The sequence below is a fragment of the Fusarium tjaetaba genome (genome assembly GCF_013396195.1).
Source record: "Fusarium tjaetaba strain NRRL 66243 chromosome Unknown NRRL66243_c0000121, whole genome shotgun sequence".
NCBI lineage: Eukaryota > Fungi > Ascomycota > Sordariomycetes > Hypocreales > Nectriaceae > Fusarium > Fusarium tjaetaba.
Window position 1 is genome coordinate 31,044 of NW_023501317.1, and position 27,125 is coordinate 58,168.

A 27,125-nucleotide genomic window follows, 5' to 3' on the forward strand; every position below is an offset into this window, starting at 1 on the left:
CCCAGATATTGGGGTAAGCTGAAAAGGAAATAAAGGAAATTTTTGAAAGGAAGGTTGATATTGAAAGTGAATAAAGAAAAAAACGAAGACACAATGCCGGCTAAATCGAGAAATAGACCATGCCTTCCATTGAAACGCCATTCCATGATAAGGTTCGGTGGCTCAGACCTGTTTCAGTGCGAGCCAAGGTGTACCGAAATGAGAAAGAAGTGAGGTAGTAAAAGGAGATATTGAAGGAGTGTCGAAGGGATCGAGATGATGTGATGATGTTGACGCGGCTCAGATGTTTAATTTCCTGGTGTTTCGGGTTGGGGTAGACAGTGGTGGCTGTCCTCCAACTCCGCCTATCCGACGTTCCATGTCTTGCCCTGACGGACTCGATCCAGCTGCGCCTTAGCTCGTCGTTGCTGGCGCTTTTCGTCAATCTGGACCTGGCTGAGGTGCCCGAAGCCATTCCGTCGTTTGAAGCAAGCCTCCATAAGGGCGTTAGCGTCGATCAGTCGGCGTGGCATCGATTGCACAACACCAAACATCTCCATAGGATCGGCTACAGCCCGAATCTCGCTCTCGCCTAGCTTGAAGATGGCCAGTGCAATGCGGAATAGAGTCTTGGAGCCCTCGTAGAAGAAGACATCCCACACCCGGAGAGTAGTCTCAATCGGGAGCGTTCCGATGAAGCAACTCATGAACCAGGCCGTCATGCAAAGAGTGATTGGTGGGAGTCGGTCTGTTGGTGTTGACATGCGTGCGAGTTCCTTGCGACGCGAGCGAGTGAGGCGAATCGACTTACTTGTCGAGGGTCGTGAGTTGGGATCAGCCTCAAGCTCGCCGCCGACCTTGTCCCAGACAGCAGGCATCGAGGTGCGCATCTCAGTCATGAGGACGCCCAGATCAATCTTGGAGCCCTCGAGACTCATCTCATGGGTACCAGGCAGGTAGATGCGTGTGATGACATTGAGAAGCCAGAAGCACTGCTCCTCAGTATCGACAAACAGAAGAAGAAGACCAGCAAGGAAATTCAAGCTCTGGCAGTATCCAATCCGAGGGTTGTAGACTGCAAAGGCATGAAGTACGCGGCGAAGAGAGGTGATGATTGGTGTCTCTCCGTCCACATTGAGAGGCGCTGGGCTGGATCCCCGAGTAGAGTCCGACATTGTTGACTGGCTTTCCCTAGCGCTGCTTGATGCCGTGTCCATCCCGCCGGGAGGCTTAAACTTAATGTTGTCAGGGAATGTCCGATGCAAATCTCGCTCGATAGCTTCAGCGTCAACGTCCTTAGCTCGCTTAGTTGTTAGCTTGTCGTAGAGACCCGAGTGCTTTGCCAGAATGGCGGGACCACCAGCGTAGTAGAACCAAGCTGCACCGCGCCATTCGGGAGGAATGCCCTTGCGAACAAAGCGTTTTGTCTTTGCGTTGGGAGCAGGGAATCGGTTGGGGTGATCTGTCATGAGTGCATTATCCTTGAGGTAGGCATTCCACTTCTTCCGACGGCGTGCCAGGTACTCGGTGTATCCAGCATTCCAGGCATCGTATTGCTGCCGCGTCACGTACTGGTTCGCCTTCTTGAAGCCGTATCGGTCACGAGCGCCAGGGTCCTCAGGCTCGACGGGTTCAGGTGTCATAACAGGTGGTGGAGGGGCTGACACTGGCTCAGGTACAGGCAGAGGTTCAGGAATGGGTGCGGGTGCTGCTGTCGGTGTTGGTTCAGGTGCGGGCTCCGAAGCGTAACCCATATTGCGTCCAGATTCAGGGGTTTCGGGTCGCTCGGAAGGTTCACGAACAGGTGAGAGGGGCGCGGAGACGGGTGGTGCGCTTGTAGGTGTTGGTTCGACAGCAGAAGAAGGTTGTTCATTAAGAGAAGGCTCAGAGTCCAATGACTTGGCTGAATCTCGCTTTTCGTTCATTCCGCGACCGTAGTTTTCTGCAATATGAGGTACTGATGATGTGAAGGCTGGGTGGGTGAAGATCATCTTGGACATCCGAATCTCCATGTCAAGGGTCGAGTTGGACTCTTGTACCTTGCGTTGAGGGAAGTCCTCGTCATCTGCATCGTCTCTGATGCTGTGTCGCTGATCCATGTCTGAGGTTGATGTCACGGGGCGAGAATTTCTGTTGTGATAATCAGGGTAGTGCACGTCGTCTTCGTCGTCGTCGAAACCTTGCTCGTACATGCCCATAACATCCTCAAGGCTCGGTTCGTCGTGCTCGGGGTCGTTGTCGATGTCGTTTTCAGGGTTGGCTTCTTGCTCCCCTTCGCCTTCAGGGCTCGGATATAAAGATGTAACGGAGCTGTCCTTTGTAAGGACACTACTTCTCTCAGTTACTGCAGTTCCTGGAGCAGTAGATTCTGTGAATTGGGAGCGAAAGCTCGATCTGAATTCTTCACCACTCATCCACGGGGCGACGACAGGGCTCGGTGAGGCCGACCCTGGGTTGGAGTAGCTTAATGGTGGCCGTGCGGCGGAAGCTGTCGCACCATTGGCCGTCCGAGCACGGGGCGCTCGAGGCTCATAAAAGTCGTTGGAAGGTGGAGATAGGACCGAGTGGTAGGTAGATGAAGACTGACAAGATGAAACTGAAGGACCGCGGGGACGTGGAGGAGCAGGCCATAAGGGATGTTGCGAAGGTGATACAAGCTCGAGGTACTGGTCGGCGGAATTGAGGCCGGGGGTAGAGGGCGATGTAGCGGTCGCAGTCGCGGTAGCGGTAGCGGTAGAGGTAGAGGTAGCCAGGGTGCTGTGGACTGGACGTGGCTTAGCCGCGTCTGTCATTGGCTGGCGGATACTTTGCTTCCGCGGCCGCGAGAAGTTCTCCACGGTGGGTGGCAGGCTGTCGTAGGCGCGCAGGTCAGCCAGTGACGATTTGGATGTCAGAAATGTCGGAGACGTGTTTCGAGATTCCACAGGAGTGCTTGCCGCAGTATCGTAGCTTAAAGGTGACGGCGAGTGCGGAGAGTCAAATGGTGATCCTGCTCGCTGTGATATTGACTGTCCAAGAATAAATCTTGAAGGGTTTGACATTGAATCCCATCGTGGTGAAACTGGCAGAGGAGGTAAATGTGACAGAGACTCATCAGAGGGTTGGCGAGTATGGCGGTAGGCGGATCCAAACGGCACTATCTGAACCCGAGGAGATGCTAACGGAGACATTGATGGTGAAGTCATAGGCGATGCATAAGGTGATGCATCACTTGTCGAGGTCCCTGGTGCAAGGCTGCTGTTCTCACTATCCCGCTGCCGATTACCATACAAGGCAAACTTGCCTCGGGTTGCTTGTGGTGAACCCGGAGCGTCGGGTACAGAAATAGCGAGGGGAGCCATGGTGTGATGCACTTGGCAGTCGTGGGATCAGGATGCTGCTGCTGGGCGCCAGAGGCTGGCAAAATCTATGGTCGCCCAGCGGGCAGGTATAGATTTGCTATACAAAACGGGGTTTCGCTTTGCGTGCAAGGGTATCGAAATTTTTGGGTCGTGTTCGTCGTTTCGTCGGTGATGCGGTTGGTAACGTTGGTTCAGTTAGTCACTGTACTGCGTCCTCCGGCAAGGTGCGCCGACCGTAGCAGCGCAGATATCTGAAGATGAAGAGATCGTATTTGAGAAAATGCAGCAGTAGCTCTTGGCCATCGCTGTCGGTTCTAGAACAAGATATTCGATCTGCAACTGGAATTTGGGCAAAGGCCGAGCCAGAAGCAAAAAGAGGCGGTTGCTTTGGTAGTCAAGGTTTCGACGGTTCGTGAGCGAGGGTTCGAGTATCGTTCCAGAGTTTCGAAACAAGCCGCACAAAAAAATGATGGCGAGAACCTAAGTCACAAGCACAGCTATCTAACCAAGAAGTCGATCCGGTGCTGAAGAACGAATGTGAGAAAGAGTCGGTCTTTAGAGAAAAGGCGGATTCGGTGTGGGCTGTATGATTCCTGTGGAAAATGATGGGCGTCAAGCGATGGACCCCACGGTTAGGTCAAGTTAAAAGAAAGGACGCCGAATTTCGTCTTGACACAGACAAAACAACCCAGTCGGCATCCAGTCCCAGCTTCGAAAGTGATGAGAAGAACAAATGAATGGCTTCAGCCTGTGCTCAGGTCCAAGTCCAGGTCTAAGAGCACATTAAGAGCGAAAAACTCGCAAAATACGCAAAGGAAGCACAGCCAGCACCCTGCACGGAGCGTTAACTTTCTGTACAGGGACGGGGAAGCCGGATTGGATTGGCAGGGCGGGTAGGTTGAATTTCGACGACAAGGATGTTCCGCAGCCCCAGCCCAGGCCCAAAAACCAGCCGACAGGGGGGTTAATTCGTCGCTAACAGCACCAGCAGGGGAGCTTGGGCGCCGCTGTAATGAGAACTCCGGCTCTAAAGGGAGACGAGATGTACCCAAACGAGTGATTGAACCGAGAATCGGAGGTTGAATCGATTTGCAAACTTGGAAGTCGAGAAGCTAAGTTCGAGGGAGGGACGAAGCTTGGATCGTGCATTGATTTTGTTGTTGTTTGCTCAAACGGGGGAGTATAGTAGTATGTATATCAGACAAAAAAGTCTTGTCTTGTCTTGGGCGAAGTGGACAGCCCCCGACGGAGAGAAATCCAGGGAACAGAGAAATGAGACAAGGGAGAGAGCAACTGGACTCACTCAGAAGAGCCACAAAGTTGCAGTTGCAGTAGCAGGTGGCGCGGGGAAAAGAAGAAACGAGACGAGACCCAAGAAGCACATCAAAAGTAAAAGTCCAATGGCCAATGGTGGTTCTATCCACCACCTACGTTACCTACCACCAAAAAGGGAGCCCTGGGAGCAAAGGGGCGCGAGGTTGACAAAAAAGATCGAACGAGGCCCTCCAATGTGATTTGTACGACTGTGACCGTTGGATTGTATGGGTGGTCTGCGGCACATGCATGCCTCGTGGCTTTCACATTCACATTCACATTCACTCTCACCCTGCATCTGCGGCGTCTTTTCCGTTTGGTCTATCCCGTTGGTCACCCTCCTTCTTCTCTCAACTCTAACTATCCCCCGATCTATGACCAAGACGAAAATGAGTCGACCAAAAGGTCACAGACAACACCCATTGGCCGAATGGTGTCCCCGGGGAAGCAACTCTGGTTCTTTTGCTGGGTCCCTTTCAGCTGGGAAGGTCTTTTTTCGCACGCTAAATTGCTGGTGAGAGGGGGGCCCAATATCGAGTCAGTTGACCTAAACAGGCCTGGAGGGGATGGCGGGGGTCTGGGTCTGGGAATGAGAGCAAGGGTGATGATTTCATGGAACCAGGTTTGGGAGAATAGAGAGAGAAACATTCAGTCAGTCAAGATCGAATTGGTTGGTTCAGTGGCGTAATCATGGACGAATATGCTTAGTGGTGTTAGTTGTGATACTGAGAGGCTTGTGAGAAACAGGGGTTCTGTTCTAACGGCTCATGTCATGCCATATGCGAAAACGGTGCTTGTGAATCCGAGGATGTTCAAACTGAAGGGAGGGAACGCGTTTCTGGATAGAACAGTCTTAGCTAACGTAACATGAACCACACCGAAAGGCAGAGAGGCAATCCAGACGATCTGGTGTTTGTGATGAATCTCAAAAAGAGGTCCAGGGTTAGCTGATACGAGCAGGAGATCATGAGCAAAGCAGCCATAGACTGTCACTTCTCACATACCGCAGTCCATATCATCTACACTATAGCGCCGCTATGATGATGGCCTGCATCGACTATATCTTAGAGGCAGCATATAATATCACGCAACATATACATACTTTTCATCCCTTATGTTCGTCTCATTCACTCAAGCCTCATTGGGGTTCAAAGTGCCTTCATTAAACTTACCCCTCTCACCAAAACAGCCTCTGAGCACAAGTTGAAGCCATTGAGATGCGATGGCACCACCCCTCAACAATTCATTGGACGAAAGGGGTTTCTCAAAGGTAGAACAGACAAAAAATATCCATAGTAGGCAATCTGAATAATATGCATCTGTTCGCGTAGAGAGTTTCTGAAAACCACCGTCTCAAGCCCGTCTCTCTAATTCTCGTTAGCCCATCCTCCGGCAAAGGGGCCCGACCCAAAGGCGCTGCACCGTCTCAACGGGTTCCTCCCGTCCACGTTAACGTCGCTCCGTCAGTCCAAAAGGAACACAAGCGGCGTCGCGGACTGGATGCCCGACTGGTAGATTACCCACATCGGGTAGTCATCTCCCTTTTTTTTCTCTGCTTAGGCTTATTCTGCCTTGGAGGCAGTACCAGAGAGCAGGCCATTTGATGGCGTCAAAAAGACAGATCAAGAGTGGATGGGGTGAGAAAAAACGTAGCCAATTACAACGATTTGGTACCTGGATCTTATTCCACTGCAGGGACACCATGCAACCCTGGTTTTTTCTTTTCTGTCCCCATGCATTTTAGCTAAGGCTAACTAAGCCAAACATTTGGAAATTAATGAAATAGCTTCAGATCGTATCCACGATATTATCCATCAGCTATTACGTCGATGAGAGAACAACTTCCAAGGCACAAAACAAAGAAACATTCAGCCGTTTATTCATCCATCCATGATCCCAGTGAACTTAATCAGACTAAGTTAACCCAAGTGCACCGAGTCCATGTTCCTGGGGCCGTGTTGTGTTGCATAGCGCTGCTGACGTACCGTAATAATATGAATGAATGGATGGACGGATGAGTCCGCGCGGGTTACCTGTCCAATCTCGATTTTATCACGATTGCATTACTACAGTGCTCCCAGCGATTTGAAATCGATTCTATGCGGAGGGAAGACCGCACCGATCATCTCTGGTGGGATCCATCTGACCCTTGTTGCTTCCGGTGAGCTTCTGGTCAAGTTCGAATTCTTGGATCTACATGGAATCGAGATGACACGCAGGGATTATGTAACTGTCAACTCGTCTCGCTCCGTGCTCCGTGATTATTTCGTCTTGTCAACGGAAGAATCTCTGCGTCTGCCTTGCGCTCGGCGATTTCTTGACAATCTCCACTGGCTTCAGGGGAATCTTTCAGTGTACAAGTAAGAATGACTTCAGCGTGGCGAAATAGCCTGACAAAAAGGAAACCTCAACGTTTTTACAAACTCCATCTCACTGCTTTAGTGCAGACTCAGTGAAGAAATACCACTCATGCGGGGGCATCTAAGCCTCTGCTAATCTCTCTGTTCTGCAGCTACAAAGCCTAAAAAGTAAACATAACATTAACCTAGTCTTGTGTACAAAGATCGGAAATCAGACTGGCCTTGACGTGACTTGGTCATCAACAGAGCGCGTTCTTCTGGAACCCTTTGAAGAAGTCGGCTAAGACTCCCCGCTTTTTGAGTGGAAACCTTGTCAATGGGATGAGCTGGACCGTCAAGCACGAGGCATCCATCGACAAGTGCATCTTTTAGGCGAAGGAGGCTTGCTAGCATTCGAGTACGTATGCTGACAATTGCTGAGCACAGATTAATTGAAGGATCGCAAGGCTTAGACAGTAGCTCGTCAGAGTTGCGTATTCCATCGATCGAGATGTGGTCAGATGTCCTCATGATATGAGATTTCACATTCCAGTTGAGAGACTATACAAGACATGCGTTAATAGCATGTGAGACAGCGTGGTGAAGTGCACAAGAAATCATGCATGTTTCTAAGATCCATACTAGATGCCGAAGCTCATCTCGGTAACGTCCAAATTACACATGCCCACTCCGAACCACCGGGTCATGATCTGTTCTCCCGTCGTCATCACCCGCCCGTCGTCCAGGGAAGAGTGACATATTATGTTTATGCAAATACAAACAAAACACTCGACACTCTATCACGCGCGTCCGTGTCGTGTCTTGATATGATGACCGAGGCGCAGCCACCCCGAACTAGCAATCCAGCGGATCACGCCTCGTTCATTACTAAAGGGTCTGGTCTCGCTCAAGAGACCCAGATTGCGCAGGCAAAGACAACGGTTCCCGTCTTGGCCTCTCGATAGTAGAGACAGTTGAGGTGAAGCTAGACTCGAAGTGAATGCAAAAGGGTCGTGGCCAAGTTCAGGGTATTTCAGCTGAATTCCGTGCGACCCCAATTCGCTCGGGAACGGACGTTTCAGTCGTCAAATGGTAAATGTCTCTCAGTACGAGATTCAAATGAAGGGTCTTCAATTTACTTTGGTTATCGTGGCTTGGTATCACCATTGTAAGCCCTGAGTCCAGGATTCTGGGATTCCTGGTTGCATGCTGAGTGACCTGGCGGCCTACCCGGGACCTCATGATATGGATATCTGCATGCATCAAATAACCCGTGACTTGATACAGCTGCAATGCTCAGAGCCAATGGCTCTTCAAGCCACTGTAATCTTCCAAATAAACTATTCATGCAATGCTAAGATCGACATCAACTGGAAATAACGCCAGCGAGGAAAGGGCAGGCGGAAACGCGGGACGGAAGCAGGGAGAACAAGACATTGTCTCCGCTCAGACCTGAGACTGTCCGTGTCTCTTTGCTTTTTGCCTTCCCTTCCCTTATTCTGGTATCAAACTCTCGCATTGATCATCTTAATACTCTTCTTTAAGTAATGGCCGGATTTTGGTCTCGTCGTCCAGCCAGCGAGAGGCAAGGAATCAAGCACATGGCTGCAAGCTCTGAAGGGCAAATCGTAATGTCATGCAGCTGAGCGGCGTCAACCTCACGTGTCAGGGCGCGCAAGAATTGTTTTCAAAACAAAAGCAAAAGGCAGAAAGTAAATACCAAAAAGAACTTGTCACCAAAAAGGCCGTCAATTTTGAGCGCACCCACGAATCCAAACTGCCAAACCAAACATTCTGACGAGGGCTCTAGGGTAGCTCGTGCTGAAGCACGGACCACCACGACACGTGACCGGACATCAAGCTCCTCATCATATCACTCTTCGATGACGCCAACTGTTCGGCCGCACCACCGAACCCTCCGACGCCAACGTCGGTTCGGTTCAAGGGCACTCGTCTCACCTGCGCATCATCCTTGAAGCATTACGAGCCGGAGAAACCTGCGCCGCCATCCGCTCCCGGTTTTACTTATTCCCAGAATGAACAAGGTCCAAGCTTCCCCCAAGCTCTTGGAGAAGTGAGATGTTACAGAGCTTGAAAGAGAGCTCCGTTCGTCCTTGTTGTTGACTCGATAGCTGCTGACAAGGGCATGTATCAGCCCCTCGAGGACAGAAACCAGAACGGAAAATCATTGCACTGTGCCTTTCTCACGTTGGTTCTATGAATTTACTCTGTACAGCACATCATTAAACGAAACAAGGGCGGGAGAGAGAGGCAATGGCAAACAAACAAAAGGACCCAGTTCGTTCCCGGCGAGAATGAATTTCCGAGACACTTCCACCCAACTCTGAGCGAGCCTGGGCTACAATGTGAAAGTCCTACGTCACATATCCGGCAAAGCTGTTTGTTTGCCCAGCCACGGACGGAAGTCAACTGGCGTCCCCCAAGCTCTCTGCCTCCCTCAGTCTCTCCTCAATCAAGCCTGCGGGCATTCCCCCGCCTTTGGCGTTTCTTTACAGTTCCTTCTCCTCTTGTTCCTTGGTACTAAGACGGGAGAGGCAAAACCCAAATCCGAGAAGCCAGCCGCCATCGATGCTTTCCGGGTACATAGCAGATAAACTCGGCTAGCTCTCTCTTGATTGGACGCACGTCTGTTGCGCGTCTTGGTCGCCCTGATCGGACCTGATCTGGTGGTTCGCAAGCGGCCAGAAAGCTTTTTGCCTTGCAGCAGCAGCGTAATATGGCATGGCAAGGCAAGGTAGGTAAGGTAGCTTACCTCCGGGTAGCTTGTCCACACCATAGCTGGGCCACCCAATCCATCCTTCGATGACAGGCTCGTGGGACTGTACCTCTGGGCGTCGCATTGTTTCCTTGCATTCCCATGTATTCATACACGAATCTCGTTAGTGATGTCCGTACATAGTGTCATGGAGTGTATCCAGTGATGTTGGGATGGCTGTGACAGCCGCAATTGGCTGGATTGAGAGCTCTCACACAAGCAAGCTCTCGGGCTGTCTATCGCTCCATTGTCACTGTAGCTGTTGCTCTCGCCCTCCAGCTCCAGCTCCAGCTCCTCTCCTCTCGCTCTTGTGTAGTGCGCACGCGCAGCCTCTCCCACCCTTTGCCGTTCCCACTCCCCCTGGATCTCTTTCTCTCTCCTCTCTTCTATTCTTGCTTTACCTAGCTTCTCTATCTCGTGCTGTGCCTTGTCTACCTTTTAAAACCCTCCTCTGCCCCCCGAGAGAAGCGCCTTGATCTCCTGAACTTGTCAATCGCATTGTACAGACTCCCATACATCACACAGACGAGTAACTATCACCATGTCCCGCAAGAGAAAGCAAGACGAGGAGGAGGAGCTTGTCTCCCTCCCTGAAGACGATGATGGTGAGGAGGAGGAAGAGTGAGTACCATTTGCCTTTCTTTTGCATGTTACCTTGTTGCGATCGCCTTTCTGAGGAGCTTTCGACTGTCCAATCGCGCGCATTTTTATCGTTGCGCTATTCGTTGCGCGACCTACCAAGATGCGCGCGTAGGGCTGATGTCGCATGCCACCACAAGATACGATCCAATGCGATGCGAATTATTTCGCGATTGAAACCATGCCCACGTGTCAGTTGCGGTATTTTCCGATCGCATTGCGTTTCTTCTTGCATTTGGTATTGTTTGCTGCTGTGCGATTTCGCGATCGAAGCATGTTGTTGATGATTGCATTTTGGCGATGACGATTGGCTGACAACATGTGAATAGGTACGTCTCCACCGCAGACGAAGAAGAGCAAAGCGAAGAGGACGAGGACGCTGAGGAGGAGGAGGAAGATGAGGAAGACGACGAAGCTGATGCACAGGGTAAGTGATCATCGATGTTCTGGAAGAGCTCGCCACCAATACATACTTCCATCCCTTCATGTTCCATTTTACCAGTTAGATGGTCTCTTCCAAGAGCCTGGCAACCGGCCTATGATATCGAGCCAAATGCTGACTATATCATTTCAGCCGAGCCTCCTGTAAAGAAGCGCAAGACAGCCGAGGCAGACACCAAAGAAACCAATGGCGACGCCGAGGAGGAGGAAGAAGAGGAGGAAGAAGGCGACGATGATGCTGAAGCTGAAGGCGACGAGGAGGACGCCGAGGGCGATGAAGACACTGCTGATGTCTCCGCTCCAGCCAAGGACGGCGTCAAGACTGCTGAGGCGCCTGCTGCTGCTACTGAGACCCCAGAGCCCAAGGCGGTTACAGCTGGTGGTGACGAGTAATACCTACGAGGCGACTCGTGTATCGTATAGCAATCCGTTCCTTTTTACTCCATATATCTTTCAATCACATTGAATTATTTCTGATACTGTTGCCTGGGAGTGTCACTATCTCTGAGTTGTGCCATGGTTGAGTGTAGGTTGATTTGGGTGATGATGGTGTTTGTGAAGTCACTTATTCGTGATACCGCCCTTCTCCCTGTGTACCTCTCCTTCATTATCCCCTTTACTAACAAGTCAGTATCATATTCATGATCATGCACCCGAGCACACACAGATCTAGCCAAGGCAGATCAGATCTTGATCCTAATCTTGATCTACCCACGCACGCAGTGTCCACTTACCGATCTACCCATTTAGATAAAGTTTTTGGAAATAAACAACGAGACGTTCTCTTTTTCCCCAGGGGGGATGTCATGAAAATAAGACGCAAAACCCCTGCCATGGTGTTGTAATTGGTTCAGAAGGCATGGGGGACTCCGCAACGGGTAGGGCTGAGGGAAGGTTGAGGGTTTGGCTGACGGTCATGATGTTTATTCTTGGGGTTGATAGGGGGTGTTGTCGTAGGAGACGTATATATTTTCTTGGGTGTTTTTGGTACGTAGGTAGGATGGGCTTGTGAAGCCTTGTGAAAGAGAGGATTGAGTAAAGACACTAACGAGTTGTAACTTGGGAGAGCAAGGAAGTGTATGAAACGAACAGAGTTACAAACTATTTGAAAGAGACAATATCTTCTCGATGGCTGCTGGCCGGCTGTCGAGGGTACAGCACAACACTCGGGGGTTGAACTGTCAAGACGTTGGTTGATCTTAGCTGACGAGTGCCAACACCACCAAATAACGGGGGCCACGTTTGTCCATCCATTACCCCAGATTCTTTTAGTTTCCAAGAACCGACAAGACTGAACATGTACCCAGAGTAGACTGCAGTACCGTAGGATCATCAACGTATACAGCAACATTAGCCGTTGCAGGGTGGTCTGATACGATCATCGGTTGCTGCATGCCAATGTCTGTACCACGCGGCATGCGGCAGACCTAACAAGGCCAAGCCTGAATAGCAGGATCTCTCTCTTCACTCTCATGATAACCTACGGTCATTGGTTCTGCCAAACAAAAATACAACAGTAAAAGTCTGAATTACCTCTGAATGATGGCATAAATACTACGCGATGACTCAACAACCGGATCTCATTACCCAAGAACCAAACGCAACACAAAAAAAGATAGTGGGTTCTATTCGATTCGACTCGACTCGACTCGACTCGACTCGGGGCTTCGGAATTTGTCAGAGTCTGAGGCCGGCTCGTGACCACTTGCTTCAAAACTTCACAGGGCGCAAAGCAAAACTAAACATGGCCTTTGCGAAGGAGGCTATTCCCCACGCACGACTTGTTCCAAGGCAAACGAGATTGAGGTTAGTCAACGATACCCCATCCTACAGGGATCAGCCCCGCCTGTAGCGTCTGGGGATACACTCAGGCCACCCCGAGGTTTTTTTTTATCCTGTCATGTTCCTAGTTTATCGCGACGACATGACTTTGGAGGTTACGGTTGATTATATTCTTCTGACTCGGTGAGACTCGAGGTATAAGAGCATCGTCTCTCTTTTTGTTTACAACAGAGACACAGTCAGGCTGTGACGAAACTCGTTCAGAAACGCTCTTACGTGGCTATTAGGTAGCCAAGGGCCCGGATTTACTAACAGAATGCCCATCCTTGACAGGTGCCAAGCCCATCTCGTGTAGACCATTGGCCTTTGCGGAATACTCTTGACTCAGGCGTGTAAGTTATCAATCTTTACATTGGTTGGTTACCCATTGCATCTTTCCCCTTCCAAGCTTCACGCCCATGCTTTAAGCGAAGGATAACGAGCACCTGAACTTGTGATGCATCACATTGGCCCGTCCCTCCTCTTACTCCGGTCACGGCTTGTCAGGTCCGAGGCCGTCTGTGTCCTGGCTGTGCTGTGCTAGGTCGACTATGTGCCATACTATGGTATTATTTCGTGCCTCTCTCTTGTCTCCGTGTCGTAATGCCATGCCATGCCATCCCCCCTTGGCCCATCCTCCGCTTCTTTTCATACTTTGGCACCACCCTCGATGGATTAGTTGGTGGTAGTTATGCATGGTGGTATTTTTTTCTCTTTTTGCGAACGAGCCTTGGGTCTTGGCACTCTTTTCGAGTTTTTTGTGCCCTAGATATTCTGTTATAAAAGGGGACCTGTTCAGCCCAAGTTTGTAGTTGTGAATCTTTATCCTTCTCTGTATACACACGGTCTTCCCGTCTGCTGCTCTCTCTCCTCATTCACACTGAAAAAAGCCAGACGAGAGAAACAGAAGAAATCACAAGGAACAGAAAACAGAGTAGCTACGTTATGGCTTGCGGCTTGTCGACAGCAAAAGACATCCGACCAGCCTCGCGACTACGAGTCTGCCGCCTTCTTAACTGCCTATAACAAGAACCCCCCCTTCTTTCTTAAACAAAGACACCCAGCAAAAAAAGACAGAAAAAGCATAGAGAAGAGAGAAACCGAAAACACTCTTCGGGATCGTTGTTCCACTCCCTTCTCGTGATGACGGGGTTCAAGGACAACCTCGTGCTAGATCTAGTATTTGCGGATAACCGTTAAAACAAAAACGCGGCCTACAATGATGATGAGCTCGACCTTCCTCGAGTCCGCCGGCGACGGAGACGGAGCTGCGCGCTTCGGACGCATGCCCGATGACTGGATGAATGGTATCGATACTACCGCCATGCCTTTCTCCAGCTTAGATGCCCCCTACGAGGCTTCTACAGTGAGTCACTCTCAACTACCCAACTCACAAGAGACATGTCTAACTCACTCCTCAGCAGCAGAACCCTCTTCAGTCTCCCGAGACGCCCAGTCTCGATAACACCGTCTTCCCCTCCCCTCTAACAGACCTTGCCTACCTTGACCGTTCCTTTGGAGACTTCTCCCCCAACGGCTACGCACTCCATTCCACGACACCGGGTCAATTCCCCGTCCATCCCCCTCATCGCACCTCATCCGCCTTCTCAGAAGGCTACGACCTATCCACAGGCAGTCCATCCCTCGGCGCCGTCTGGCCAGCTCACGTCTCGCCGACGGCAACATTCCTACCCACGCCGCCCATGGCGGACGAGCTGTCACCAGCTGAGTCTGAGCCTGAGGAAGATAACCAGGATGACGATGAGGACTACGACGATGACTCGGAGCCAGCCAGCAAGAAGCGCAAGCGCTCAACAGCAACAAAGACAAGGGCAAAGGGTAAAGACGGACCTAAACGTAATCCCACCCAGCTCCGCACTGCATCGCGCGCTCCCAAGAAGCGCGCTGTTGCTCAGCCCAGACATCCCAGCGAGACTACAGAGGAAGTCAAGGCGCGTGCTGCACACAACCAAGTCGAGCAGCAATACCGCAAGCGTCTCAATACCCACTTTGAGCGTCTTCTCGCTGTCCTCCCTGCTCCCGGCACAGAAGGCGGTATCGCCAATGATCGTCGCGTGAGCAAAGCCGAGGTGCTTGACCTCGCACGCGAGAGAATTCGCGCGCTGGAGAAGCAGACGGCGAGGTTAGAAAGAGAAAGACGAGAGCTCCGGGGAAGAATCGCTCCTGATGCACGAAGGTGTTTGGTTTAGAAATGTTGAAGTAGTTCCCTTAGGTACTGGATGGTTAAAGGATATGGAAAAAAAGGGGGTTGGCGTAAGGTACCTAGGCAAATGATCGGACATGATGGCGAATATGGAACAACAAAACAAAAAAACTGCGGATCGGATCTTTATTCTTTAAAAAAAAAAAGTATTAGAAAAACACAAAAACAAAGCATGCTTGGATCGGATGGTTAAAGGTTAGCGGTCACCGGTTAATGGGTTTGGGAGTTGCTTGGACATCGGTACCAGAACTGAAGCTTACGCATTGGAGGATATCTTTATGTTGTTTTGTTGAATGTGCATACTGTATTCCCGGTGCGATTGGTTAGATACTTAATCTCAGCTGCTTTTTCCATTTTCGTTCAAACATGATCAAGGATGATATCTCACTCACTGCCTTGCGTATTGTCCAAGGACTCATTCTCAACAAGCTTGATGACATCTCGAGAAGAGACCGCAGACACCCAATGGCCGAGTTTAATCGACACCCATAATCATATCCAAGAGGCGCCGTGCCGCAATTTTTGGTAAGGTTGGTATCGAGTTCGAGAAAACGATGGTGTATACCTATTGCCAGGGCATACGTACCAGGGCTTTCCGCGGCTGAAGGAGCTTGATCAACTCTATATGGCAATTAGAAATAGAAAGACACTACAGAAGATACTGTAAGTACTGTTGCAACAAGGGAAGAGGGTCGTTCCGAAGAGTGTCAGGTCTCGAGAGTCCAACCAGACCTTGGATGAATGGCGCAGGCGGAAGATTATGGGATAGAGGTACTGAATGAGCCTAAGAAGAGGCTCAGAAGTACTGAGTGTGACCCTTCCCTGAACAAGGAATTCATTGGAAATGACGAGCAAAGGTTTGTGATTATTCGATGAAGACATGTCTTCATCAAAGGGTATTATATCGAGAAGTGTAGAAATCTATGAATCTCTTGAACGCCAAGTACTTGGCAAACCACCTCCTCTCCGAGATCGCTAAACGCCAATAAGGTAACAAGAAATGCAGCCTCAACTCTCACAGCTTAGCCTTGCTTTCTTTTTGCTTCTCCTCTTCCTCTTCCTCCCTCATCACAGCAGCAACACTCTGCCTAAACTCCTCCGCCAAAACCACCGCCTCATCATCATCCAGCTCCTCTCTCCTCCCCCTCCCAAACATAGTAAAGCTCTCACTAAACCTCCCACTGGCTCTGATCTCCGGCCTCGGGATGATGTGAAAGTGCATATGCGGTACGACTTGCGCAGCAGCAGCTCCGTTGTTCTGCACCACGTTCCAATCTTCTATGCCCGTCGCACGAGCCATGGCTTTTGAAAGAACGCGCAGATAGCGACCCAGATGCGCGGATTCAGAAGCCGTCACGTCGCTGAGCTTAGGACGGTGAGGCCGTGTGCAGAGAAGAAGATGGCCGCGACTTAGCGGTAGAATGTCGAGGAAGGCGACGAGGATTGGTGTTGAGAGAACGATGAATGAGGCTGGTGACACGAGCTCTGGGTTGATGAGTGAGGATGTTGATGGTGGTGGATTTAAGGGGTCGAATGGCTCAAAGGTGGATGAGATTATGCAGAAGGGACATGATGATGTCGGGGGAGCTGAAGGATCAAACATGGTCGATGGTCTCCTCGAGATGTGATGTATGAGTTGATGTGAGCTTGGGTATGTTTGGGTGAAGAGTGAAAAGATGGAATGAAATTAATGACGTCGATGTTGAGGTTGATGATGTTCCAAGTTCATGAGCGTCAAGAGATGGTACCGAGGTTGAGATGATGGACCGGGACTTGCCAGGAACTGGAGATCGGGAACTGGGGTCTTTGATTTAGTGCATTTAGTGGAGGTTAATCTCTGTGGGGTACTTCAACCGCCCGCTAACGTTTCTTCTTATTCAACATTAGGTAGCTTATGGATTCGAGGTCAGCATGAGAGAGTTGCTGAGCTATTTCTTTATCATAAACTGCGTGGGCACTGTATCTAATGATAGAGTCGAGGACTTAGGAAGTATTTGCTATCGTTGAAGGTAGCTCGTACTCTGATACAATCACTGACCAACACTTGACAAGTCACCATGAGAATAGCATGGGTTGTATACTATCTATAGATGGAAACAAGATAAAAAGATCCTTATCTTAGCCATGCTAGGGTGATATAAGCACCTGGGACAGTGTATCACTGCGAAATAGTCTGGTTGCAACATAACGCCGTTCTTATCAAAACGGTACGTATCTCCGCATCCCACCATGACTCTCACCGCCCAATTCTGCCGTCCAAACTTTCCCATCACCGCCTTCATGACCAATTCAACATCCAATCTTTTCTTCTACTACCAAAAAGACCATCCATAACCCAAACCATCCAAACAACAACCTCAAAATGCCCCGCGAAGAATATCAAGTCCCAACCGCCAACGCCGGCCAGCGCGGCGGTACTCGCGACGACCACCAAGTCCGTCACGTCATGTCTTATATCTGTGGCGACTGCGGCGGCAGCGTCACCCTTGGAAAGGATGCCACCGTCGCGTGCCCTCACTGCGCAGGCCGTGTTCTCTACAAGGAACGCACGAAGCGGTACGCTATGCGACATAGGTGTTTTTTGAGGGGGACCGAGACTAACAGTGTTTGTAGAATGGTTCAGTTCGAGGCCCGATAGACATCCATACCGACGATGATTTTTTATACCAAAGAAAAAAAGCTTGCAAAGCATAAAGACGAGGTGTTGTGGCAACATTGATATTTCGAGATGGGAGTTTAGGGGTCTGGGAATTACGTCGAATGAAGAATAGACAATGCGACACGATTTTGCGCATGACGAGCTACAGTCTGCGCGATTGATTGATTACTTCTTTGTTTCCTTCAAAGAGTCGCCGTACGATATCTACCCTGCATAACTTAATCCGTGAACTACCTAGACAAATTCCTTATTTAAACCCCAAACGCCGCTATATGCTATTTTTTCCTTATTGCTGCTTCTGTTGGTTGTAAAGATACTTGGCGAAACTTGCGTCCTTCATAACAGAGTCCTCGTTATCGTCCATGGCGGCTGAGTATCGATCTTGGAGACTCTGCTTCTGAGCTTCTTCGTCAGAGTCAGTATCATCGTCGTCATCGCTGGCGACATCCACCTCGTCTTCTTCCTTCTGTGCCACCGGTAGACCACCGACTGACATGCCCTTCATCATCTTGTCCAGCTCCTTCTCTCGTGCAGCCTTCTTTGCCTCCTCACGCTCTGCCCTCTTCTTCTCAAGCTCTGGCAGGTAGTCACGCAGAAACTCCTGCTTCTTCTCCTCAACGGCCTCGAAAAACTCGTCCACGCCAGTACCTAGTCGTGAACTCACGCCGACGACACTGAGATGTGCGTAGAACTCTTCCAACACAAGACTCATCGAGTTGAGCAGGCTGCCCATGTATCCGCTTCCACCATGGCCACCACCCTCTGCACCGCCCAGCTCATCTGATTCCTCATCCCTTCGTAGCGCCTCTTGGAAAGCCTCAAAGTCGGTCATCCACTCCTTGGCAAACGCCGCATCCTTGACATCGGTCTTGTTGAAGACAAGAATCATGGGAAGCTTGGTCTTGTAGAGAATGGAGCATGCGTAGAGCATGTTGGACATGAATGTCGAAGTGGAGGCAGTTCGTGGGGTATCAATAACGTAGGCGATGACTGTAGGGAAAGAAGACGCAAGCGACTCGAGAAGAATGGTTCCAGAGGCTGACCATACAAAAACTTCGATCTGACCGGGCGTGTCGACTAAAATTCTATCGATGGGCTTGCGATCGGGCTTCTCGGGATCGGGCTGGGCGCGCTTCTCGAGGAGGTTGACGACCTGATCAACCTTTGTAGCGAAGAGGTTGAGCGAGGTGAGAATGCCACCGTTGGGGCCAAGGTTGTACTGCTTCATGACCTCCTCATAGTTGACCGAGTCTCGAATATCGATGTTGGACTCGAATGGTACGGACAACACAGCGGGATCGAGGTTGATGACATATGGAGGTTGATCATTCTGGTGGAGGTGAGCGTTGATACGTCGCATGAAAGTAGTCTTTCCAGATCCTAAGAGAGGGTTAGTTAGATATAAGGTTGCGCAACCATGAGCACTGAAACTTACCTGCCATGCCGACCACGACAATAGCGACGGCAGGCGAAGACGCCTTGGAGGCTTCGTCTGTGGAGGCAGATGCCATGTTCAATTATTTGCCCTTACTGCTGAGGATTGAGGTTGATAGAGTGAGCTCTTGGGCTGACGGTGAGGCAGAGCGTGGCGTTTAGAAGGGTATGGAAGGAATGAAAAGTGACGAAATGGAGACCTCAAAATTTTGGACGCGGTCAAGTCGATGTGGATGCCCCGCGCGGGGTCATTCGCTGAGAGAGTCTGTCGATACAGAATGAAGCTGAATAAGCCTGATATTGATTGTTCAGTCTGAGTCTTTTTATAGGTATCTACTGATTTGAATCTAGGAATTAAAATACATGATAGTTCTTCTTCCTTGAGAATTTTGGAAGGGAAACTCAAATCAAGAGCTGAAGTCTGTAGGCTGGCTGTATCGAAAGGGTATCTGCCAACGCAGCTAGCGACAGTGCTATTCACAATACATATAAAGCGTTTATCTCATGAGTATGTAATATTAACTTGTGATCAATACAATCACTACACCTATTGCGTTGTACTTACGATCACGACCCTTCTCTTGATATCAGCTTTTACATCTGAAAGTCCCTTACAAGAACCGGCCCCACTTCTCGGTGAGGCCCCCACTAGATCCGACATCCATGCCAGAAAAAAAGTTGCCCAGCATCGCTCGCATAGCATCTTTGACATTTTTCAACACCAACCAAACTATCACCAACACTTTTCTTTCCACAGCCCCAACCTAATCACTCAATTATCGCAATCGCTATAGACAGTCAAACAGAGCCATTGACGCTCTACCCTCCAAAATGGCCGAGCATGAATCCCAAATGCCCTTTATTCGCAATCTCGCTTCAAGCGGTTCGTCCTCCCCAATCCTCTCTTCTTATGAACTCGACTAACTTCTCCAGATCGCAAACTTCGAATGTCCTCGTTAGAATCCCTCTCAACATTCCTCGCCTCGCGCTCAAGCCTCTCCGACGTCGACGCCCAGAAGCTATGGAAAGGCCTCTTCTACGCCCTATGGATGACCGACCGACCCATCCCCCAGCAACGTCTCGCCACAGATCTCGCCAACCTCCTCTTCACCCTCAAGCCCGCCTGCGCCATCCCCTGGCTGCGCGCTTTCTGGGCCATCGTCGGCGCCCAGTGGACTGGCATCGACGTCTACCGTCTTGAAAAGTTCCTCCTCCTCGTCCGTCGCGTGTTCGCTTCCCACGTACGACTTGCTCGCGAGCGGGGCTGGAAGGACGGCGATGTAGAGGCTATTGTTGCTGTGCTGGAGGAGTATCCTTTTGAGAAGGAGGGTGATCTGCGAAAGAGCCCTGTGGGTATCAGATTGCATGCGCTGGATATCTGGGTTGATGAGTTGGAGCGTGAGCAGGCGCTGGAGCAGCCTGAGGCGGAGAAGTTTGTCAAGAGCGTGGGGGATCTTGTTATTGCGCTCAAGACATGTCCTGTCAAGCCTGTGAGGGCGCGCTGTGTTGAGAGTTACGAGGATGAGAGGTTGCCGTGGGTTAAGGCTGCCAGTGGTGATGAGATGGAGGAAGACGAGGAATGGGGTGGTATTGACGATTAAGAGCCGGTATTTGCAGGCGCATGGCGTTGGGATAGGGAAAATAAATGTATTGCGGATATGCCCGACTTCTTTATATATGGGCACGAGGTTGATACCATCTGAGATTATCACCACCATCTATTATCATTACTACTTGAAGAGTGCAATAATGTGTCTTTGAACGCCCGCTCCGATATGCATCTAATAGCAAAGTAAACTGCCCCTTGTGCCCGCATAGAATCACCACTCTGACCATTGTAGACGCTTAATTCACCAAACCCTGGTATCTCCTCCGACAGTCTCATCATCGTCGACTCGAATCTCATAGCCCATCTCTCTGGCTGCCTGCTGTCGTTGTTCCTCCTCCTGGGATCTCTTCCAAGCTTCCAGCCTTGCTCGCTCCTCAGATGTTGGTACGCGACGCTTCAAGAGACCCTTCTTGCGGAGACGACGGCGATGCTGACGCTTCTTGTCAAATGAGAGCCCGTGGATGTCAATGTCGGTGATTTCGCGATCGTACCAGACGTCCTTCATGTCGGCATACCAGTCAACCGCTTCTTCCATGAGTTGTCCAGCCAGGATGCGACCACGACCTCCAGTAACCCACTGGTCCAGCTTCACAGGAATGGCATTTCCAAAGGTAGGATCATCGACGGACCAGACGCAGGGAGGATTGCTGCAACTAACAGGACGACAGAAGGCATGGCACATGGTAGACTCGAGAGCATACCAAAGGCCAAGGAGGAAGAGAAAAAGACCAAGACCTGTGAAGCGGAAGGATGGTTTGCGGTGGAAGAGTTCTGGAAGAGGTAGTGAAACGTAAGACACCGTCTTGCCGTCGGAATGCGTGATGAAGGCGGTGCTAGCGCCGTGGTTGTCGGGGAGTGTGGCCATCTTTTCAGGCAGCGGTTCGGGCTTAGCGATGTCAAGGAGGTTCTTCTCAGTTGGCTCTTCTTTAGGTGTCTTGAGCTCAGTCGGCTTCTCTTCAGTGGCCTTGTTCTCGACAGCTTTACTCTTGGTGCTGACTTGATCAGAAAGACGTTCAATGCCCCTTGCTGCAGTATGGATCCCGAAGAGGCTGTTCTTGAGGGTATTGTTCATGCGAGTCATTCGATCCAGATCAGAGTTGTCGTTGCTCTGAGGGTCGATTTGGTTGGTTCGTGTGTTCAGTTTGGTGTCAAGTTCCAAGTCGAAGTCGAAATCGTCATCAAGTGATGAGTTCTCAGGTAGTTTATCAAGGAGAGCCTCAACTTCTTGAGATGGGGCTTTGCGACCGAGAATAACCTCTTCGAGATCATCTAACGTCGAGTCATCGATGTGATGTGTACGTTGAAGTTCTTTCAAATCGTCTTTGACTGTGGGAAGCTTGGCCGAGTTTTTCAGTGTTCCTCGGCGCCGTGAAAGAGATCGAGTGCGCCGTCTCCTCACCCCACTCGACGAGGTCTTGGTGGTCAATTTGTCGTCTGTCCCCGGGTCTGATGCAGTGTCCCTATCGCTACCACTCATAGCACGATCCGTCCTTTTATCACGGAACGATGCAGATCTTTGTCGCAATGGCCTTTCTTCCCTCTTTGGCTTTTCCTGTTTGTCTTTTATTTCGATCTTCTCCACCTTGACTGTCGCTGGTGTTTCCACGTATGCGCCCGTGACCTTTGGTGTGGGCATAGTCAATGGATCCGGCTTCGTCGGTCGCGGTGTCGCGTCAATATCTTTTTCATCGTCGACATCAGGCTCTGGAGATGGGGCCTTCATAGAGCCCTTCTCAGAGTGATTATCGCCAGGCGCAAACAGACTGGCCTCCGCCTCAATGCGGTCCGTGGGATCCGCCTCCGAATTCATGGATTTCTTACTCTTAACAGATTCCGTTGATCGAGTTCGAGACAGGCCAGCAAATGCGACACTAGGTTTGGGACTGAAATCTCTGTTAGAGCGATGTTGACGATTTCTGTAGCCATTGCTGGTTGAAGGTTGAGGAATTGCAGAAGCAGTGTCAGGCTTCGGTTCTAGGGGCAACAGAGCGGGTTTGTCACTGTCGGCCACCTGTCGCGGCTCAGGTTCTGGCGCAGGACTGGAACTGGCAGCCCGCGCCAGGCGTCGCAGTAGGTCTCGGGAATCCGTACGTGTGTGCGACAGACCTGGTCGCGTACGACTTGTCTCGTCCTTTTTTGAGTCACCATCCTCCCTAGGATGGTCCGATTCCGCGCTCTCGCGTCGCGACTTGTATATTGTCACAGGCGTGTCGGGGATACTGACACCGGCCCCTTCAAAAGCAGACCGAGGTCGAGGCGACGGCTCTTTCGGTTCGAGTTCACTTGTCGTCTTTGTCTCTGGGAGCATCCCTCGGCTCGTCCTGGGTCGATCTTCTGGGGAGCGTGAGCGACTCATTGCATTGTGCTCACGAATCTCTTCTAACTTAATTGATGCCATTGACCTCCTGGGCAAGCCGTTAACCTCCCGCTGTCGTATGTCGTCCAATTTGGTATTTCTTGGTCTTGGTGCGTTTCGATCAGGTATGGGTATTTGATGCTCGACCTTTTCCTCACGCTCCCGTATCTCGTCTATCTTTGTATTATGTGGTCGCGGCGGCTCGAGAGGAATATCGCTTCCTGTCTTGACCTCCCGTGATCGAATCTCATCAAGCTTGGTGTTTCTTGCTCCAGGCGGCGCCACCCTCGTCCGTGAGTTGATGTCGACTTCACTCCCTTCATCGAAGTGAATGCGATTTGCAAACGGACGCACGCCCATGCGAAGCCTTGGACTATCTGAAACTTGTAACTCTCCAGCCGTAAAGTCGTCGTCCACCTGCCATGCGAAGCTCTTTTCGGGGGATGCTGGGCCAGGTGCCTCGTTTTGAGCTTCTGGGCCCTCAATCGACGGGTACAATTCCTCAATACCAGGGACTAGAGCTGGAATTCGTCCTTGTTTCGTCAGGTCGTCTTTTGAAGGCATTTGTCTCAACGAGTGCGAGCCTATTCGTAGCCCAGCCGCACTCCCAGGCCGGCTATCTGGTCTAACCCCATTGACGGTCGTAGTTGGGGGCGCATGCGCAGGCGTGGTACTCTCCTGGGTCGGCTCTCTAGGCGTAAAGGAAAGTCCTGCCCTGGACTTGCCATAAAAGTTCCGTCGTCGCGACGATTCGGTCTTGTCTGGCGTTTTCTTTATCTCGGGTATCCTCGAAGCAATTGACCCTCGGGAAAAGGGGCGACTCGGAGCCTTCGTGTCCAGGTGATCGTGACTCAACATCTGCCGCATCTGGTTTCCCTCTCCTTCGTGTTTCTCGCGCCAAACTCGAGGTGCTGGACTAGGCGATGCATCAACCGGTTGTGTTCCATCGCTGTCATCCTCGATTTCCTTAGCAGCGAGGCGGAACGCATCGGTCATGGAGAGTCGTTTTCGAGTGGAGGAGGAAAATCCGGGCGTAGGTAATTTGCTGTCGCGAGAGCCAAGACTACCGACGCTCGCTCGCCTGTCAGGATCCGAATTTGTCGACCGCGCGAACCCATTGCTCTGTATACTAGACCCAAGCCTTGAATTGTTCTGCTGCGCTCGATCGTTCTCTTTGTTTCTGTCGGTTCCCCGCGGGATGTTGCTTGCGAAAAGAGGTTTCCTTCCGGACTGCTTCACAATAAGCTGACTGGGCCGCTCGGCCAGCGAGCTCTTGTCGCGATCCATCGGGGATACAATTGGGTGTGATTATATGAGGTTATGGTGAGGTCTCTAGCACATTATTTGTCGTCGTGGACAGCGCGTTCATTGCATCGCGATGGCGACTAAAAGTATTTGTATATGGAAATATGGTCGCTCGGATGTGATTTGATAGTCGTAGCTATATCTTGTCTGGATATGTCGAGTGAATGTTCGTACAGTTGGAGGTCGGGTATCTTGTACAGTCGCGAATCAAAATATCAACAGCGCGCGCAAAAGATAAATTAATTGACCAAATGTTTTTGTCGAGTCGTGGTTTAAACGCGTTGGAGGCTCCAGAAGTGGCCGAGCATGGGGGGCCTGTCACAGGGAGTCTAGTGTCCCCGTCCCGTCATTAACGGAGGTGGGGTCACCGTTCCACCGACCACGTCTCACCGTTACCTTACCTTACCTTACCGCAGCATCACCAACCAATTTAACCTACAGCTACCGCAAGTGTTAATAATACACTTTATTAAAGCCTTTTTACGGTTATGAACTGGCCCAGATGAGAAGTTTATCCGTCTCAATATCAGCTGACATTTGCAGTATATCCTCCAATTTGCTTGAAGCATGGTTGAAGCTCACTGTCAGCTCAGCCCTACCTATCATTAATAACTTAAGCTTGGTTAACTCTAAAGATTATTGTCATACCAACCAGGGCAACTTGGCATAATCTCCTTGACCTACCTTACTGCTAGCTCAGCAGAATCTGAGTGCTTTTTGTTTCTTTGCAAATTGATGCTTTTGGATACTGAGAATGGGGATCTAGCCAAACAAACATGAATGCAACCCAACAGCTGATGTGAGACGGAATAAAGTAGCTACCCTAGTTCGTCCCAACTCGTCTTGTGTCGCTCCTCCTTCCTAATCGATCTGTGATATGACGACACATGATATCGTGCTAGATACTTGTTGGTTGTTGGTTGCTGTCAAACTGAGCATAAGATAAGGAGTTGCCGCAAAACACCAAAGCTGATGAATCTCAACTTCGTTCAGATCAATGGCCAAAATGTTAAACAACCCTGAGATCCGCACTGCCCGTCGTTTAGGTATCCTGTAAGTCAACCACGATACCTTTATCAACACTTGCTTATCAGCCACCAGAGAGACCGGCTCGGCAGCTTATCACTTGTTCGGCTTGTATCGCTGTGTAATAATATCAGCGCGTTATGTTGTACCGTCAAATACATATCCAAATGAAGCCATTCTCGCTGCCGTAGCAAATCTCATCAATGAGAATCCTATGCTCCGAGTGGGCATCCAAGGCGAAGGCGACATGGAAGCCTATTTCACACACGTGCCTGAGATGAGACTGTGTGATTTCGTCGAATTTCGTACCTGGGGTCCTGAAGAAGACCATGACAAGTGTCTGAACGACTTACACTGCGAACTGCATGACCAATACTGGCAGAACATTGAGACAAGGCCCCCGTGGCGGGTCGTCGTTGGCAGGCCGTCCGGTGTCACAGAAGATAACGGAGCTCCTCTCTTTGAGGACATTTCATTTGCCTTTCACCACTCTCTTATGGACGGCATGGGCGGAAGGCTATTCCATGAGAAACTACTCGCCCAATTGAACGCCCTGCCCGCGAACCTAGCGGCCCCCGAGGTTCTCTCCTTTCCCGAGCCACCAGTACTTCCTGAACCACAAGAGAAGGTCATAGATTACACGTCGACGCTATCTGGCCGAGCTACTCTCCTATGGAAACGATATCGACCCTGGTTCCTCACTCCTGGCCCACCAAAGATATGGGCTGGTGAACCTGTTGACTTTGATCGCCACAAGGCTCGCTTGGTTACCGTGGATATCCCACCAGCAGTTGTACTGACTGCCCTCAAAGAGACGCGCGCTCACGGGACTTCTATGACTGGTCTTTTGCATGCCCTTGTCCTTGCATCACTATCGAGACGAATTCCTACTGCCCCGGCCTTCATTTCGTCGACACCCATAAGCATGCGTCCCTACATATCACCTAATGCTGGCCCTGCTATCAAGGACGCACTGTTCGGTGCTGTAACCGGCATGTCACACAAGCACTCTTCTTCAGCAGTGGCCGCCTTACAGGCTGCAAAGGGGGATGAGATTAATGACCTTATCTGGAGCCACGCAAGGAGAGTCAAAGACGAGCTCAAGAAAAAGACATCTACAATCCCCGTGGACGATGACATGTTGGTTCTCGCGACCATCACCGATTGGAAAGCACTTCTACGGAAGAAGGATGGCCAACCGCGACCTCGATCGTGGGAAGTTAGCAACGTCGGCACTCTTCCAGCCCTGACTGAAGAGCCGGGTAAGAGGAGTATTCATCGCATGCTGTTTACAAATGGCGTCATGGTTGCAAGCGACCCCATGAGTGTCAGTGTAGCAAGTGTCAAGAACGGCCCCTTGACGATGGGAATTACATGGAATGACGGTTTTGTGGAAGACGAGATCATTGAGGGGCTGAAGGACGATCTGGCGATGTATCTAAGGCGGCTGCATGAGACGGGGGTAATTACTGGTGAGTCGTAGCCTGAAGAGTTGTGATGCTAGCCTCTGTGTAGATGGCTCAAGCGCGTCCACGGTACAGTAAGTGAGACTCGAGGCTGCGAACGAACGGCAACTCGGGCGAGAGACTGGCCCGGGTTCTACGGTTCTCCGGGACGGCCAAGTCGGATCCCGAAAATGCCGGACCTCTTGGAGACCCCGAAGACCCTTCAGGATGAAACAAGATCTGGGACATGCCCTTGTCACTTGAATCCTAAGATCAGCGCAAAGCCAAGTCTCTAGTCTCTAACATAATGATCGATACGAAGTTTATGTTTCTTCAAGAAAAGTATTCATATTCCCGTTATGAAATGTTAAGGGCTATTGTGCATTAAAAGCTATAATCCAAAGTATTCTATTCTTC

The 27,125-nt window shown here is 50.5% G+C and overlaps 10 protein-coding genes across 10 annotated transcripts; 5 read left to right on the forward strand and 5 right to left on the reverse strand.

Moving 5' to 3' along the window:
- Positions 1-344: 344 nt before the first annotated feature.
- On the reverse strand, positions 345-3,320 carry FTJAE_6181 (RAB GTPase activator; the record flags this gene model as incomplete). Its single annotated transcript, XM_037352766.1, has 1 exon — positions 345-3,320. One exon carries the CDS (start codon positions 3,318-3,320, stop codon positions 345-347), a length of 2,976 nt encoding a protein of 991 aa, XP_037206725.1.
- Positions 3,321-9,483: 6,163 nt separating this feature from the next.
- On the reverse strand, positions 9,484-9,834 carry FTJAE_6182 (uncharacterized protein; the record flags this gene model as incomplete). Its single annotated transcript, XM_037352767.1, has 2 exons — positions 9,484-9,565; positions 9,620-9,834. 2 exons carry the CDS (start codon positions 9,832-9,834, stop codon positions 9,484-9,486), a joined length of 297 nt encoding a protein of 98 aa, XP_037206726.1.
- Positions 9,835-10,290: 456 nt separating this feature from the next.
- Positions 10,291-11,222, forward strand: FTJAE_6183 (uncharacterized protein; the record flags this gene model as incomplete). Its single annotated transcript, XM_037352768.1, has 3 exons — positions 10,291-10,370; positions 10,718-10,815; positions 10,963-11,222. The coding sequence occupies 3 exons, from the start codon at positions 10,291-10,293 to the stop codon at positions 11,220-11,222; spliced, it is 438 nt and encodes a 145-aa protein (XP_037206727.1).
- Positions 11,223-13,869: 2,647 nt separating this feature from the next.
- FTJAE_6184 (Allergen Fus c 3) lies at positions 13,870-14,860 on the forward strand (the record flags this gene model as incomplete). The annotated part of the gene is made up of 2 exons (XM_037352769.1): positions 13,870-14,016; positions 14,078-14,860. 2 exons carry the CDS (start codon positions 13,870-13,872, stop codon positions 14,858-14,860), a joined length of 930 nt encoding a protein of 309 aa, XP_037206728.1.
- A 1,029-nt stretch (positions 14,861-15,889) lies between these two features.
- On the reverse strand, positions 15,890-16,477 carry FTJAE_6185 (histidine triad protein; the record flags this gene model as incomplete). The annotated part of the gene is made up of 1 exon (XM_037352770.1): positions 15,890-16,477. The coding sequence occupies one exon, from the start codon at positions 16,475-16,477 to the stop codon at positions 15,890-15,892; it is 588 nt and encodes a 195-aa protein (XP_037206729.1).
- Positions 16,478-17,236: 759 nt separating this feature from the next.
- FTJAE_6186 (RNA polymerase Rbp10) lies at positions 17,237-17,512 on the forward strand (the record flags this gene model as incomplete). Its single annotated transcript, XM_037352771.1, has 2 exons — positions 17,237-17,430; positions 17,488-17,512. The coding sequence occupies 2 exons, from the start codon at positions 17,237-17,239 to the stop codon at positions 17,510-17,512; spliced, it is 219 nt and encodes a 72-aa protein (XP_037206730.1).
- A 307-nt stretch (positions 17,513-17,819) lies between these two features.
- Positions 17,820-19,044, reverse strand: FTJAE_6187 (GPn-loop GTPase; the record flags this gene model as incomplete). Its single annotated transcript, XM_037352772.1, has 2 exons — positions 17,820-18,913; positions 18,969-19,044. The coding sequence occupies 2 exons, from the start codon at positions 19,042-19,044 to the stop codon at positions 17,820-17,822; spliced, it is 1,170 nt and encodes a 389-aa protein (XP_037206731.1).
- A 754-nt stretch (positions 19,045-19,798) lies between these two features.
- Positions 19,799-20,568, forward strand: FTJAE_6188 (RRP1; the record flags this gene model as incomplete). Its single annotated transcript, XM_037352773.1, has 2 exons — positions 19,799-19,850; positions 19,901-20,568. The coding sequence occupies 2 exons, from the start codon at positions 19,799-19,801 to the stop codon at positions 20,566-20,568; spliced, it is 720 nt and encodes a 239-aa protein (XP_037206732.1).
- A 249-nt stretch (positions 20,569-20,817) lies between these two features.
- Positions 20,818-24,219, reverse strand: FTJAE_6189 (uncharacterized protein; the record flags this gene model as incomplete). Its single annotated transcript, XM_037352774.1, has 1 exon — positions 20,818-24,219. One exon carries the CDS (start codon positions 24,217-24,219, stop codon positions 20,818-20,820), a length of 3,402 nt encoding a protein of 1,133 aa, XP_037206733.1.
- Positions 24,220-25,243: 1,024 nt separating this feature from the next.
- FTJAE_6190 (uncharacterized protein) lies at positions 25,244-26,746 on the forward strand (the record flags this gene model as incomplete). The annotated part of the gene is made up of 2 exons (XM_037352776.1): positions 25,244-25,290; positions 25,339-26,746. The coding sequence occupies 2 exons, from the start codon at positions 25,244-25,246 to the stop codon at positions 26,744-26,746; spliced, it is 1,455 nt and encodes a 484-aa protein (XP_037206734.1).
- Between the last annotated feature and the right edge of the window lie 379 nt (positions 26,747-27,125).